This window comes from Dermacentor variabilis, chromosome 3 (genome assembly GCF_050947875.1).
Source record: "Dermacentor variabilis isolate Ectoservices chromosome 3, ASM5094787v1, whole genome shotgun sequence".
NCBI lineage: Eukaryota > Metazoa > Arthropoda > Arachnida > Ixodida > Ixodidae > Dermacentor > Dermacentor variabilis.
The window spans coordinates 156,318,444-156,333,356 of NC_134570.1; the positions used below are offsets into that span (position 1 = coordinate 156,318,444).

The window sequence follows — 14,913 nt, forward strand, 5'->3', positions numbered from 1 at the left end:
TCGTAAACCTACAAAAGAGAAATGAGATGAGGGGCCGTACAACGTAAAACTATTCCAATATGTTTTTATTCCAATCTTCTGACGTCAAATTTCCGTAACCGCCGACGCAAGCATCCGATTGTTACCCGCAGGGTTGTCTGAGTAAACCAATCAAATGGTCCCCTCGTTCATAGGAGGTCAATTTTGTTTGCTTGAAAAATGAATAACATATATTGCCTGCACTGTGCGGCTTGTCTTATCTAATTGGCTCACAAGAGGTGAGGAGTATGCTCAAGTGGAGAGGGATTCGATGAGGCCGAGTCACTGCACCGAATATCGATAACCGTGTGAAGAGAGTGGTGCCGGCGTCTGCGATTGGTCCGCTTTCTCTTACATTGCTTGCGATGGCTCGTCGACAATCGTGGCGACATGCAACGGAAGCTTAAGAATGACGTTAAAACGGATTTTCAGCAAAGAAGAGTTGGCAGAACGAGGTCTTAAACCTGCCGAAAGTTCTCGAAAGTGTTACACGGCCACGCAAAAAGCTTTATTACCAGCAAATAAACCCATGGTTTTTGCCAGTGCCGGAGCGATCGGTGGCAGCCATCTTTTATTCCTTTTGGAACGAGGCAGCCTGTGGCTATTCAAAACAAAATTCACTTTTGCATATTAATGCACCTTTAACGCGTACATGTCACTTTGACGCAGTGAGTTTTTGCAGTTTTGTGACATCGCGGAACAGGCAGGTGAAGTGGGTGCAGCCTGAAAACTTTTGAACAATTGCAGAGGGCTAACACCGAAAAGGCATTGAATCAGAAATAACTATTTTTCTTTTGTTTGGTCAAATCATGCATAATCGGTGTGTACACGTCATATCAGATGGGGAGCTATCGCGGTTTTCGTGATGTCGTGCCAAGTCTGCCTTGCTGTTCAAATGATCAGGCAGCCTTTCACGCTCTCTCCTTAACTACAATGGAGAACTTCATAAGAGAACAAGCTTAGCAGCGCAGGCAAAATACAAATCTTGCAGAATTGCACGCTAGGCTACTGCACAGACATCCCATAAAGCTCATTAACTTTTGAACATTGTTATGGCTTGTTTATGGGCTGGTTGGTTCAGGATCATGGTGAACATTTAACAGCCCAAACAACCAAGGAATGAGACTAGAAGACAGGTTCTGGGGTTTTACATGCCAAAACAACATGATCATGAGGCACGCTGTAGTGGTGGAACACCGGATTAATTTTGACTACCTGTGGCTCATTAATGTGCACCCAATGCATGGTACAAGGGCGTTTTTGCATTTAATTTCTATCAAAATGTGGCGGGCTGCCATCCTCAGGCTTAGCCGCATGACAAGAAGGTGACAATGACACACCAAGATCGCTCCAAATGGGTCTCGAGGCTTCGAGCGAAAAGCGGTCCAGAGCAAACTGTAGCTGACATCAGCAAGGGTAATCATGGGAGCAGCAACTGAAGAGCGCCTATTTGAGAAGGGAACAAATAATGGAAAAGAATGCTAACCGCTTGTTAATTAAAATGGCGGAGCTTGGTTTCATTGAACAAAAATCAAATCCCTAATTAGTGTTGTAGTCATGTAGCGATGAAAGGAAACTCTCTTTCACTTTATCATTTACAGTAAATACCTTTTTTTCAGCGTCTGCTCTACAAAGGGGCATTCCCACTGCTGTCGTTTGCAATACATTGCAGCTCTTGAAGTGTCCAGAAAGGCGAGGACGTAAAGCTCAGCTGCTACCATACGCCCCTCTCACATGTGTTCTGTCATTCGCAAACGTTTGTCTGGATTCTGGTGGTGCGGTGTTTGTCAGCTGTTTCATTGTCGCTCCATGTTTGGTCAAGGTCATGTTCGGTTACATGGTCAGTCACGACCATGAGAAAAGCGTTTAGCTGTCTTTATGCGGCTGCCTTGAAAGATGGGCTTGGCATCCTATGACGCGACCAGCACTCAACACCCAAGGCTTCCTTCGACCTGCGAAGTAATGATGTTCTGTGCACAGGTGTGATTTTGGCACCCCTACAAATGATATTTGGCTGCTTCGCTTTGAACATTGAAACTCGAAATGCCTATAAGTCGACTTGCAAGGCATTTGAATATACAGCTCTAATGACAGGCCACGAAAACAAACTTCGCGCCTTTCACAATGAAAGTAATGTCACTTTTATTTTTAACAGATATGGCGTCACATTATTTTTTGTTCTCCTGGAAGTGTTCCCTCATCACACAGATGGCACTAAGCCTCACAAACTGCCAATTAACAGCCATATTTTGAATGTACAGGCTTCTATAGAAGTTCCGCTGCCTGGTATCATTACCTTGAACACACCCCAAGGGCACTGTAGATATTTAATGCAATCAGTATTCTTTAGGAACTTCACGCACTTTTCGGTATGATGCATGTACTCAACCTCCCTCATGCCAACTTGGGTCACTGGGCACGCACCCAAATGACAACTTGTGACATTGGATAAATATAACTGGGCATGTGTCACTAGCTATGTGAACGTTCTTGGCCAATCCTCCAGAATGAGTATCTGCCACTGGGTAGGTGCCCAGATAGACAATCTGAACAAGAGGCAAGAAGTGAAGCACATGGCAACAGAATGCGAGCAGAGAAAGAGAGGGGAAAGGGATAAGTGAAAGGCAGGGAAGTGAACCAGGACTTAGCCCAGTTGGCTACCCAGCACTAAGGGAAGGGAAAAGGGGACGGAAGGTTAAGAAAAGAGAAAGTCAGCGGCTGGTATCAGCGACGTAGTAACAGCTCTCTGCCCTATATCAGCGACAGTCACTCAGTCCAGTAGCCCTCAGAAATCACAGCAGCGCACAGCAGAGTGTGCATTGAGTGAGGAGTATTGAGGTACAGAGAAATGAGAAAGATGTTGGTAACGGAAATTTCAAGGCAGCTACAAAGTAAAGAATTTCGCAATACAGTGTGTGGCTACACTGCTTCAATGCCAACACCAGTAACGTCGACATTCATCACGAGACGGGTTCTGCCAGAATTATTTAACTTTTGCCTTTAAATGCCGATGCTCAAACCTACTGCACTTGAAACTGAATACGAAGAACCCAGACAAAGCGAATTATCCTCTGTACTGGACATGTGCGAAACATATGGACCGATAATCATGCAAGATAACTCCCTCACATGAAACTGGACTCTGGTTGTACAGCATAATCTCGTTGATTCAATTCTGTATAATACATTTTTCGGGATAATACGTGTTTCCTCTTCTCTTCCAGGCCAACATCCCATATGAGCAATGTGTTTTCATACGCTTACGGTGATCCCGTTTTCACCTGCAATTGAATATGACAGCAGAAGTGCACTTTTAGTGACATAACACTCATAGCTTTATATTCCAGTGGACTAGCTTACATAACATTCCAACAACCCACGAACAGCGCATTAAGCCCCAAGCCACATTGGAAGAAAAATTGCATGCGGCACACCGCAGGTGGTAAAACAGTGCTGCAGCAGTGCGGCCACATCACTGCCGAGTGAGGAAATGGCAGCATCTTTTTTAAACTTCCAGCATAATATTTTTTTACAGGCATCGAAAAGATGAAATCTCAGCGCCAAGTAACAAGCTATTTCAGCATTGCTAAATAAAAGTGCACTGGCTGCGGTTCATCTGGCATTAAACGATGCCGCTCTGCATAACGTGTTATGCGAAGGAGTATCATTCGATGCCACACGAACCTTTGCTATTGCGCCTACCACCAAGTGCACCTATTTTCATACTTTTTGGAGCTTGCCTTGGATAATACGATTTTCGGATGGTAGGTTACATTTTCCGGTTCATGTTAAGATCAGATCAATGAGATTCCCCGGTACATATCGAACTCGCGAGCGTCCGCTCAGGGGATCACCTGACACTTCAGGATCCACTTTTTGTAGTGAATGTGTTACAATGAACTGTGCCGACATTGAGGGAATTGGATTGGAGCACATCTACAGAATTCTACCCAACCTAGCGCATCGAGAACATCATTCATAGTGATGCTGAGAAATGGTTTAAGTCACAGGCAATAACTTATGCCTACTACACGTAGTTAAGTTTTCACCAATTCCTTCTTTTCTCATCTCCACTGAATATAGCAGATTTGCATACTATGAGCATATCACGAAAGTTCGGGCGAGTTTGTTACAGCACAGTTTGGGTATATTGAATTACCTGATATACCAAATTATTTTCAGCACATAAGCCTGTTAATAGTAACTGGCTTCAACTGTAGCTGTTTAGAAAGCATGCATGACTGCGGCACTAAGCAAAGCACATAAGATAGCCCGTCAGCTTTCTATATAGATATTAAGCACAACCTTTTTTCAGCGAAAATGACAGATTTCATTGTACTCATTCATTCCTTTCAGGTTTGACAAGATGGAAACAAGACGACATGCTGCACAGCAGGTTGAAAGAGACAACTTGACGCAGATCTGCTGCGGCCACTGCAACCTTGCCTAGCCTTAGCAGCCACAGCATGTTTTCCGAGCTAGCAACACAAAGCTGATAACAACCACAAAAGATAATGCCCCAAGCGTGCTTCTCTCTCGCTTAAGATTGGCTGCATTACGATTTGCGCACGCAAGCACAGAAAATGCCCACACAAAAGTGCATAACTGTGCACATTTATTTAAGGTGACCAGCATGCTTCACACGGCTTCACGAGCTCGAACAACTAGTCTCAAGAACATCTTCTTTCCCCAGCTGCTGACACCAGTGTGGGCTCCTCCTGCAGTTTATGGAAGCATGGCCCTCGGACTTGGATGTGGACTTCAAGAGACACCGAGGCACTACAAGATCCAAGGTTTCATTTTTCTCTCTACACAAATAGGCTAGCTATGACCAGTGGGCATTCCAAGTGCATGCATGAGAGCTTGGGCTGTGCCACATGTCACAGCCAGCCGTTCACCCAGCAACCAGCAGAGGTGCTCAATAAGTTTAAAGGGACACTTAAGACGAAGACCAATTTAGATGTGTTGGTAAATCACTCTTCTGCAATACCAAACTAGAAAAGCCGTTCTTACCGTGAGAAGAGGTTCTGTAAGGCAGAATAGGGGCAAAAACGAATGGCACTTTGCGACACTGTGTTGAAATTTCCGCATCAGCTTGCCGCAACATCATTAATTTTGATGTGGTCTGCTCAGGTCTATTAAATTTTTTATCAGTAAGAATAGACTGCATCATATTCTAAGAGAGCCAAAAATTGAACTTGGGAATGTTCGAGAACATTTACTGAACCTACACAGCTATATTTTGAAAAAATTCTTTGCAATCCGTGACATCACACTGGCACATTGGCCATGAGGGTACAGTGCACAATTCAGAAATTATGCTTTGACCATCATTTTTTTTTTCTTCTAACAAACAACTTATTACCACAAAATTAGTGAAAGTTCACCTCTGCAAGGACGCTCTATTAATCCAAACTATTTCATTGTTTCTCTTGAGTCTCCCCTTTAAAGGAACATGGAGCGTGCTTGCTGGAAAATATATACAATTAGAGAAGTAGTATTTACAATACCAAAAAAAAAAAAAAGAAAGCTAAAGAAGCACACAAAGGTGAAAGTAAAAGAAATTAGACATGTTATTTAAATGAACTATATTGTGCTGGATCAAACATATTATAGGTATTCACAGCAGTAGGCAGTGTTGTTTAGTGAATTACTCCAAGACATTGAACAATTGCATGACATACATGTCGACTACAGCCCGTCATCTGGAGGTCCAACTCCACGACTAAGTTTGCGTTCCTAGCGTTCTTGTTTTCCTTGCCTTCAGGAAAAAGTTTGCCTGCACAGCTGCAATAAAACCACATCAAATGTTTAATCCATTGCAACATGTGGTGGGCAAACCCTTTGTCCAGTTTGAAATGTTACCTTGAGAATGCCCTATCGCAGGATTCGTTTCCTCAGTCTGCGTCCCACCGTAAGGTGTCCAACAGTAGTTGTGGTCACTCAGGCATCGTAATGCTTGCTAGAAAGTAACACATAATTGCAGTTAGTGCCTGCCTGCCACAGACTGCAAGAAAACTACTGAACTACACGCACCTCCCGTGTTGTATGGTTTGAAATATCCGACCCGTCGCTCGGCGATGCACTGCAGAAATAACAATGCTCGCCCTTTGTTGCAGGCTTTGGAATACCCGACACGTCTTGCTTCAAATCCATCAAAATTTCCACATTGGCTCCAACATCAGGACATTCTTCGACTTCAACGGCCGCATTCTAAAAAAGAAGGCAAGATTTACGGCTCAATTTATATGTACTTGAAATATACAAATCCCTCCCAAAGGCTTTATGGGTGCATTTCCAGTAGGAGTTACAAAACTCGCTATCGGTAAACTCGGCAATGATACTCGGTAAACTCGGCACTGCACCCCATACATGTGGCCCCAACTAAGCTAAATTCTTGTAAGGCAGTTAACAAATGATTTATCTTTTCAAAACGGTGCACTGAGAACCTCTTCACACTATTTTTTTCCTTCTTTCTTGTTTTCTTTCTTTGCGAACTGATTTAGATGCCCCAACATGCTCCACAAAATCTTCACTGCGCAGGTAATGCACACAAGATGTTGACATGTGAACACGTCGTTTTTAGTCCAATGCTTGTGGGACTGCCCGCAATGACCTATAGGTGACGCAGCTGTACATCTAACATGGCAGATGTTGAGATGTGATGATCACATCTCAACATCCTCCGCCGGATGCTGGGAAGTGTACGTTTGGAGAAGAGTGGAGTTCTCTGTGCTGCAGTTCTGCTCAGATCTGTAGCGCATTACTATGTGCCACAATGGTCCAGTCATAACAGACGACAACAACACGCCCAGTACCCTGACAATGCGCGAGCAGTGGAATTGGTGGAATCAGGCTTCCACCCGACTGAGCAGAATGTCTGGTTTTTCTTCATCCACAAATTCCATTGCTTCCATGCGTATGCACAGAAGCAATTTTTGCCCTAAATTAAGAAATCTTGTGTATACAATTGCACCCACATTAAACGATTAAATGCATAAAAGTGTAAATAGTACGGTAAGCTCAGCAGCCTGTTACTTCACTAGCATGAAAGCAGATAGGATATTCAAAGCCTAAAATGGGCATGTACATGCCACAGTAAAGTGCAAAAAAATTCTTAAGACACATGCTTTATTGAACTTTTACCTGTATACTGTGCTTTGTACTTTGCAGCATAGCGTTCAGTTCAGTGTTGGTCAAGGACTGCCAAGCTTGTCAAGTTTTGCCACAGCATATTACGCATGGTAAAGATAAAAAGTACACAGTGCAGTCTACGCTTGTGTAAGCAAACAAAGTAGTCAAGGAAATGTATTTTGCACTTCGCTATTGAACAGGAAGAGCGACTCTAGAGGCATAGCCGTTTTCTGACGATGCGCCTTTATTGCATTCACATTTTCAAGGAACTGTTAAAGACTCAGACAAGATGTCTGCCAGCAGCAAACAAAACCCATAGAAGGTCAAAATAGTCATTCTAAGAAATACTACCTGTTCTAGTCTACTTTTTCAGTCTTTCAGGAATAAATACAAGGAAAAAGAATAAAACAGGCAGGAACAACAAAAAAGAAGGGAATACAGTGACTACGCACGATCGGCAAGTTAGGGATCATAGGAAAGTCCTTTTCGGGAGCTAAGAACTCAGAATGATGTGACGGGCATTTCGAAGACAGACCTTCCGTGGTGAAACGTAAAGCGTACATAGCCTATATTCACGTACACATTTCTTTTTTCCTCACTCACATAAGACAACTCTTTTTCTTTTTTGACGATTTAGTGCACCAACAAATATCCAATTTCTTGGAATAACTCACACTTCTACTTTGAAACAGCATTAACAGGAAAGTTGCCTGAAATTCTTTCCTTACTTGAAAACTCGGTCATCACCCATTTACCGGGGCCAATTATCGTGTCGCTGGTTCACAGACAAACCACACCACACTACCACCATCTGTGAAAGTTACAACAGGACGATAGATGCGTCTGCTGCCACTAAAGTCGAGACAACTGCACACACCGTAACAGAATGCGAGGATACGCACCCAGGAAGACCCCTACGAAACGTCCACATTCAAGAAGTGCTGCAATTCAAAGGGAATGGGCGCATTCACTGGCCAGTGGTCAAGATACAGTATTAAGCCTTGATTTTAATTTATTACTTCTTTCTACAGCATTAGTAGTGCATGAACCATTTTCTAGCTACTTGCAGCGCGAGTATATTATGGCTGAATTCTTTTATTTTTTGGTGTTTCTTTTGGAGCGAGCAGACGATAAAGGTAGCTTCGATTTGCATGTGCCGCAGGAATCTGAAACCAGTCAAGCAGCCTGCATCTGTATGCTGTCGAAGCCCAGTAAAACAACAATACCGAATTAGAAAAATCGGCAGTTGCCACGCGGCATCGCAAATCGCCGACACATTTTGTGTCTTCTAGTACAGAGACCTGCACTTCTCCCTTCAAATTGTCTAAAAAAAATGTTTTAATTAAAATGTGCTTACCGCTGTTATAGCTAAAATTTAGCGACACAATCGCATTTTATGGTCCGGACTGTTCAATGCAACACTTGCCACAGATACTTGCTGGTTCTCAAAAAACATTCACCTTATTGCAAATTGTTCAGGAGCTCACTCTGCCCACGTCTTGCCTCTTCAAGGAGCGAAGTGCAACTGACGGCGATCACACTGACAGTGATCTGGAGCAGATCACACTGAGATTCACACCGAGTTGAATTAATGGAGGCAAACACCCTCAATTAATTCAACTACAGTTTCGGTTAATTCGATCCCAGCCGGCACTCATGCACTTAAACGGGCCCAAAATTTTGTTATTTCTATCCTAACATCGATCTTCACTGGATAATTTGAACTTCACCAATCAGCACACACGTGCCTGACCCCTATAGTGACCCCAATAGTACCTACACCTTTAGTGGCAACGTCTGTCTCAGCAGAGCCTAGGGGAGAGTGAATGCGTTGAAAAAGCTTATTTTCAGCCTGCCCTAAGAAAATGTTCAAGCAACAACCATAGCTCACAATGTCTGATTACAGTATTTAACTGATCCTAACACGCATCTTCTTGATTATTTTTTTTTTCAAAAAGAAATGGGCGGGAAATTGCCTGTGCGGTGCAATCGGACATAACAAAACTGCCTTCACAGTATTTTCTATGTTTTACTGCAGAACACAAACAAATGTATTGCAGCGGAGCTCACTACCCTTGTGAAACACATATTACAGACCTGTGCATTATTATTCTGGTAAAAAAAATCGGGTGCACATAAGATTTCTACTTTGATTAGAATTTTTAGCATCATTTCTCCATCAGTTTTTAATTTGGACGCAAAATAAAGGGGGACGCGAGTTTGATTCAGGGGCATGCTAGAATCTGGACAATACTGCTAAATGAATCAGCGGAGTGTTATGCCGTTTTTTTTTCTGCATCTTGTTTAATTCGACCCGCTGGATAACTCAATCAATTTCATTGGTCCTGTTAGGATCAAATCAACACAAGTTGACTGTACACACATTTGCAATGAAAGCTGCTTGCATTTTTAAGGGTCTCCTCCTCAAAAGCAATAGGAAGGCAGGACCACAGAAAAAGGAGTATTAGATAAGATAGATTAGATTAAAGAAAGAAGTATTATTAGATAAAGAAGCAAGAGAAGAATCTGCCTGTGGCGGCAGCACGTGCAGCATCATGGTTTGGCGAGGAGGACGTGCAGTTTCCGTAGCAGCATGGCAGATAATGCGGCAGGCACGTTCCCATCGTTTACATGCTCTCCTACGAGCACGTTGTACAAAAATTGTGATGTCCCACCATATTATGAAAATTTTTGCAGAGTTCAATCAATAATGTCAAAAAACAGAAGCGACGGATGTTTCAGCAGCAGTAATTCTCAGTACTGCTCAAATTACATCCTGTGCTCCCCTGAAATAAGCTACCAAAAGTATCACTGAGCAGACAGCATCTGCCAGCCCCAAGAATTCACTCGCCTGCCTGAGGTGTGCATGCATGAGTTTGTAGGTTACCTTGGGAGACAAAGCTAGAATTGGCGAGGGTGCGATGTGCTCCGACAAGCAAACTGTCATAGCTTTTTTCACGGTTCGCAGGCTTTCTGTCTCTTGCTCTTACGGCATTCCACATTACATTGGCAGCACCAGTTACTCTGGCTTGTGGCCATGCTTTAATGCTGTTACAAAGGCAAGCGCTTTCTGTCTGTCCCATTTGAAGATGGGGCAGAAATGTGTTGTGCTGAAATACACCAGTGGCTACGTGTCCTTCAAGGAAAAGGTAATTACTTTCAAGGTTGCTAGTGGCTTGGTACAGTTACAAACAGGGGCTCATGCAACCCCAAGGAAACATAGAGCGAACATCTCGTGACTATGTTGTCAGAAGCACTTCACAGTGAGTTACATAAAGAAGAGGCCGTGTTAAGGTGAAGTCCTTCTGGACAAGCCAAAACAACCCGTTTTATTGCCAGACGCCATGCCGTCAATATTTCCGGGCTCTCCCAACTACTTGCCATCTGCTGGCAAAATAAAGAAAGCCAATTGAATGCGACGTGAAGCATGCTCTGTTGAGTAAAGATATGAGGAGGCATGCTGCTTGCGATGGTGAGCAAGATGAGATGGGGCATCTTGCCGCTTCCCACGTTTAACACTAGCCCGCAGAGTGTTGCGTGTGCTACTTCAAAATCTGTGGGAATAAGTGCCAGCATCAGAAACGGGCACGTCCACTCAAGCGTTGATGTGGCTAGTGGCAAATGGTTCTGGATGGCCTTGAACCAGCGAGCCATTGCAGCGAGCACATCGCGCGCATTCTCCCATTCTCCATGAGCGAATTTGGACAACGCAGAACGCATCAGCGCAGTGCCCTCACCGCGACTTCACTGGGACACTGGAGCGAGTGCTGTTTCACCTCCTAAAAAAGTTATTGCTCCGGGGGAAGGACCTTTGCAGCGTCATCTCCAACACTCCAGAAAAAATCTACTCTTCATCCAATGGAAATGTCGACATGTTTTGGCCTGAAGGAGCTCTTAAGATGTCTTATGCAGTGGCTCCAAATTAAATATCTCGTGCTCCAATTTGCTAATTTTGCTGCTCCTGATCAGCCCTCCGGAACACAAATTCAGGCTTGTTCTCCACAAGAAGTTTTGCCATTAATGCTTATAATGGGTTACAGGATGTCCTTGAATCTGTCATTTAGTGGGTGCGAGAACATCTGATGCCAAGATTTCTTATAATTCATCTGTAAACTTACCTGCGGTTCGTCCGGCATATCCATTGAGTCCACGTCGCCTTCGTCGGAGTGTGGACTGTAGCTGTTTGTAGGTCTGCCTGTGAATACAGCGTGGATGTGTTTACACAGGTTTCTCCGCAGCTCGTAATCCGCACAAGCGCACGTAACATTGTGGATACAGACTTTACACGCAGCGCACCCTAGTCTGCATGCATCGCAGCATTTCGCGCGTTCAAGGGTCACGGCATATGTGGTCGTATCGTACGTCTGTGAATTGACTGCCCACTGACGGAAAGCCACGATGCCAATTTGATTGGGTTCTATGTTTAGGCCCTTGGTGTGTCTTGCTCGTGTAGCACGCTCAAATTCGATTTCTGCATTCCCCACAAATCTTGCCAGGTGATCGAATACTGTATCCCTCGTCACCTTTAGAAGTGATGACACCAGCTTGTCTACTCTTTTGTCTGCTTTCTCTTGCGCGTGCCAGTGCTTGAGCACTTTATGCAATGCATCAAGGTGCATGTGCTTCTTGTTCTCAGCACCCTTCCGGAAGCAGGCTGCCCAGCTTTCGGCCCGCTCTGCATAGTGGTGCAGAAAGTGTTCCTTGAAGCCGAGGACGCCTGCTTCTTCGCTGGATTCCAGGTCACACCAGTGCAAGAAGTCCTTGATCCGTACTTCAAGTGCCTCCTCATCTGGAGCGTCCATGATGCCCTTGACGGCCTGCAAAGATGGTGGCAGCGAAAGTGAGCAGCACATGTTAAAAACTTGGTGCGCATGATATTTTCATTTCATCACTGCACTAAACATTATGCTGACTGACTCTTTTTACCCTTCGGTGCATATTCCGATATAAATAACTCATAGGTTTTATTTGCATCTTGAGTGTGCCCAAGGCATTCTGTGAACATTTTTGCGTTTCATGCAACAGCATCCCAGAGCTTGGAAACAAACTTGCTGTGTCGGGCCAGCGCTCTGCTACACTGCCATCTACAGGTAGCTAGCCACAACGGTCAGCCTGCAAGCAGACAATATTCCCAAAAAGGCAGCTGTCCAAAAACCGGTACTCCATGAATGAAGGCACATTTGCGTGCCTAAGGCATCCCACTGCTGGTAACAGGCCCCATGATAACTGAACTGGCATAGTTCACAGCTTGCAGCTTCCCTATGTCAAATCTTCCAAGCTTAGCCTTGTATAAAACACGCAATACTTTCATACACAAGGGGCACATCAGCACTGGGCTATAATTCAAATGTTTAAAGAAAATGCCACCATTTAATAAATGGCAGAAAACACCATAGTTTGCTTAAAGCAAGAAAGGCTGTTATTGAAGTGAATAGCCTTCTTTGGCTATTTCGGCCGTTTTCCTAGTTGTGAGAAAAAATGCACATTCCAACCCGGCTACACTGAACTCGTTTTTAAAAAATGCCGCCATTGAATAAATGGCAGAAAACAGCCTAGTTTGCTTAAAGCAAAAAAGAGCTTCATTAAAGTGAATAGCCTTCTTTGGCTATTTCACCAATTTTCGTAGTTGCGAGGGACAATGCACAGTCGAACCCGGCTATACCGAACTCGCAAAAAAGCACCTATTAGTTCGATATAGAGCATAATTCGATATAAGCCTGCTAGAGGATTGGACATCATAAAAGCAGATACCATTTATAAAATCACCTTATTGATGAAACTAACTTAGCTTCGCGTCAAATAGTCCTGTATTTTCTTCTGCTTGGGCAATTTCACAGCCTACGACACATGCATTTCTCCGCATTGTCTAAAGTGTCGGAGCAGCTGAGGCGGCAACCTTCCACATTCACCCAGAAGCGCCGGTCTAGTGCGAGTGCACCAATCACCTCGGAGGATGTGGGCAAAGGATCATCGTTGCTTTCCTCATTGTGCCCACTTTCACTTGTGCTCGGTACGATGTCGGCAATGTAGTCTTCATTTTCGGGCTCTCCCGTGGTCACGACACCATCATCCGCACTCACAAATTCTTCGGCCGCTGATTCCTCAATGGCTTCCGGAAATTCTGACAGCTCGCTCCAAACTTCAGCAACACCGGCAACAAATTCGTCGTACTCATCAGAATTTTCAGCCACCATCAGGCACGCAGAAGCCAGCACATCTGAAGCAATTTCGGGTGAACCATTTATACACGGCCGTGCGTACGCATCGGGCGCCATGAACACCAAGTCGTGACTTTGTCCACTTCAGCCCTAACCTCCCCCTTATTCTTCAAGATCGTGCTAAGAGTGCTCCGTGGAATCTTGCACGCTGCAGCGACATCCAACTTCTCACCGAGTTTGACTCGATTTACAATTTCGAGCTTCACAACGAAAGGTAAATTCTCACGCTTCATCACGGCAACACTGTGGGAGAAGGCCCACAAGGTGCAAACACAATGAACCAGAAAAGCAGCGAGACGACTTGCACTTCCGCCATCTTGCACGACGAGGGCACAAGAGCCTCCGATTGGCTGTCTGAGCAAATGCTGAGGGCAGGCCAGGATCATATTTTGCAGGGGGGTGTCGACAGCTCGCCCGACGCAGTATGGTCACAGTAGGGAGTGTGGTTGGATGGATCCGTGCCGTTGGGTTTTCCCGCCATCACAAGGGAAAGCCAACTTCTAGGGGCACTTTTGAGCCGGTTGACGTTCGATATATCAGGAGTCGCAGCAATTTTTGTCCGATGTAAGTGTCATTTTTGCTATGTGTACTCGTTGTAACTATACTGTGTTCGATATACAGCATAATTCGATGTAAATGGGTTCAATACAGTCGGGTTTGACTGTACTGTCGGGACATCGCCACCACATGTAAAAAACTTATTCTCAAAATGAATACCTTATTCCTGCAAATTTATAGCAGCTGTAGCATCAAATGATTTCAAAGCTCTCTTTCCTTTTTTTGTTCTATTTCTGCTTGGTGCTGTGGCAACATTACAGAATATTATCCTTCTACTGGCATCCTGCTTTCGGTTCTGCAAGTAACGTCCACTTGAAGCAGTTCCACTGAAAGAGGCAGCAGTGAATGACGGCACTTTTGGGCTATCACCTAATAAAACTGTTCAGTAGGCTTGCAACAACACTACGCACTGCGCGAAATGTGCTACTGTGCAGATAGTTGAAGATGCTCATAGCGATACTGTTGGCAGTGATAAGTCATATGCTGGTTGGTGGTTATGTTCTTGGCTGAGGTCGCTGCCATGCCACCGCGGGCTTCCAATGCTTATCCATATAGGCATAGCCAAACTCGCGCCATAGCATGAATTGTCGGTCGAATGGCCTTTCTACTTTCCAAGAAGCTGGGCAAGCTTTTGTGGCACAGCATTGCATTGGCCCCACGGCGAGTTGGGGCGGGGCAGTTAAGCTTTACACAACAACAAGTGATCGTGCTATTCGCTAACCGGTAGATATACGATGAGCCACTATCGCTTAAAGGGCTTCGCACCAGGCCACACAGCAAATTTTGGTTATACGCTGGAAGTTGTTGCGTGCCCTCTAAGGAGTGTTTACCGCAAGAAGTTTTCAAATTAGTTCCACAATAGCAGAGATAAAAATGTTTGAAGTGCCACTAAGCCATGATTTCAGGAGGTGAGTGTCAGTGCAAACATAGACATTCTCTCCACTTTCCCCGTCTAGCATCCACAAGTGAAATTCGTTCCCTGCGT

General features: G+C 44.5%; 1 protein-coding gene across 2 annotated transcripts in view; it reads right to left on the reverse strand.

Moving 5' to 3' along the window:
- Positions 1-2,137: 2,137 nt before the first annotated feature.
- The window catches only part of LOC142576437 (uncharacterized), a 43,211-nt gene continuing 30,435 nt past the window's right edge, over positions 2,138-14,913 (reverse strand). Inside the window, exons 6-10 of one of the 2 annotated variants that reach the window (XM_075686572.1) lie at positions 11,271-11,969; positions 6,055-6,231; positions 5,884-5,980; positions 5,703-5,805; positions 2,138-3,299 (exon numbers count right to left, since the gene is read on the reverse strand). In XM_075686572.1, the coding sequence (XP_075542687.1) occupies positions 5,744-5,805; positions 5,884-5,980; positions 6,055-6,231; positions 11,271-11,969 (1,035 nt within the window). In that variant the 3' untranslated portion in view covers positions 2,138-3,299; positions 5,703-5,743. Of the gene's footprint in view, positions 3,300-4,402; positions 4,798-5,702; positions 5,806-5,883; positions 5,981-6,054; positions 6,232-11,270; positions 11,970-14,913 lie in introns of those variants that run through there. The other variant, XM_075686573.1, reaches the window with a different exon arrangement.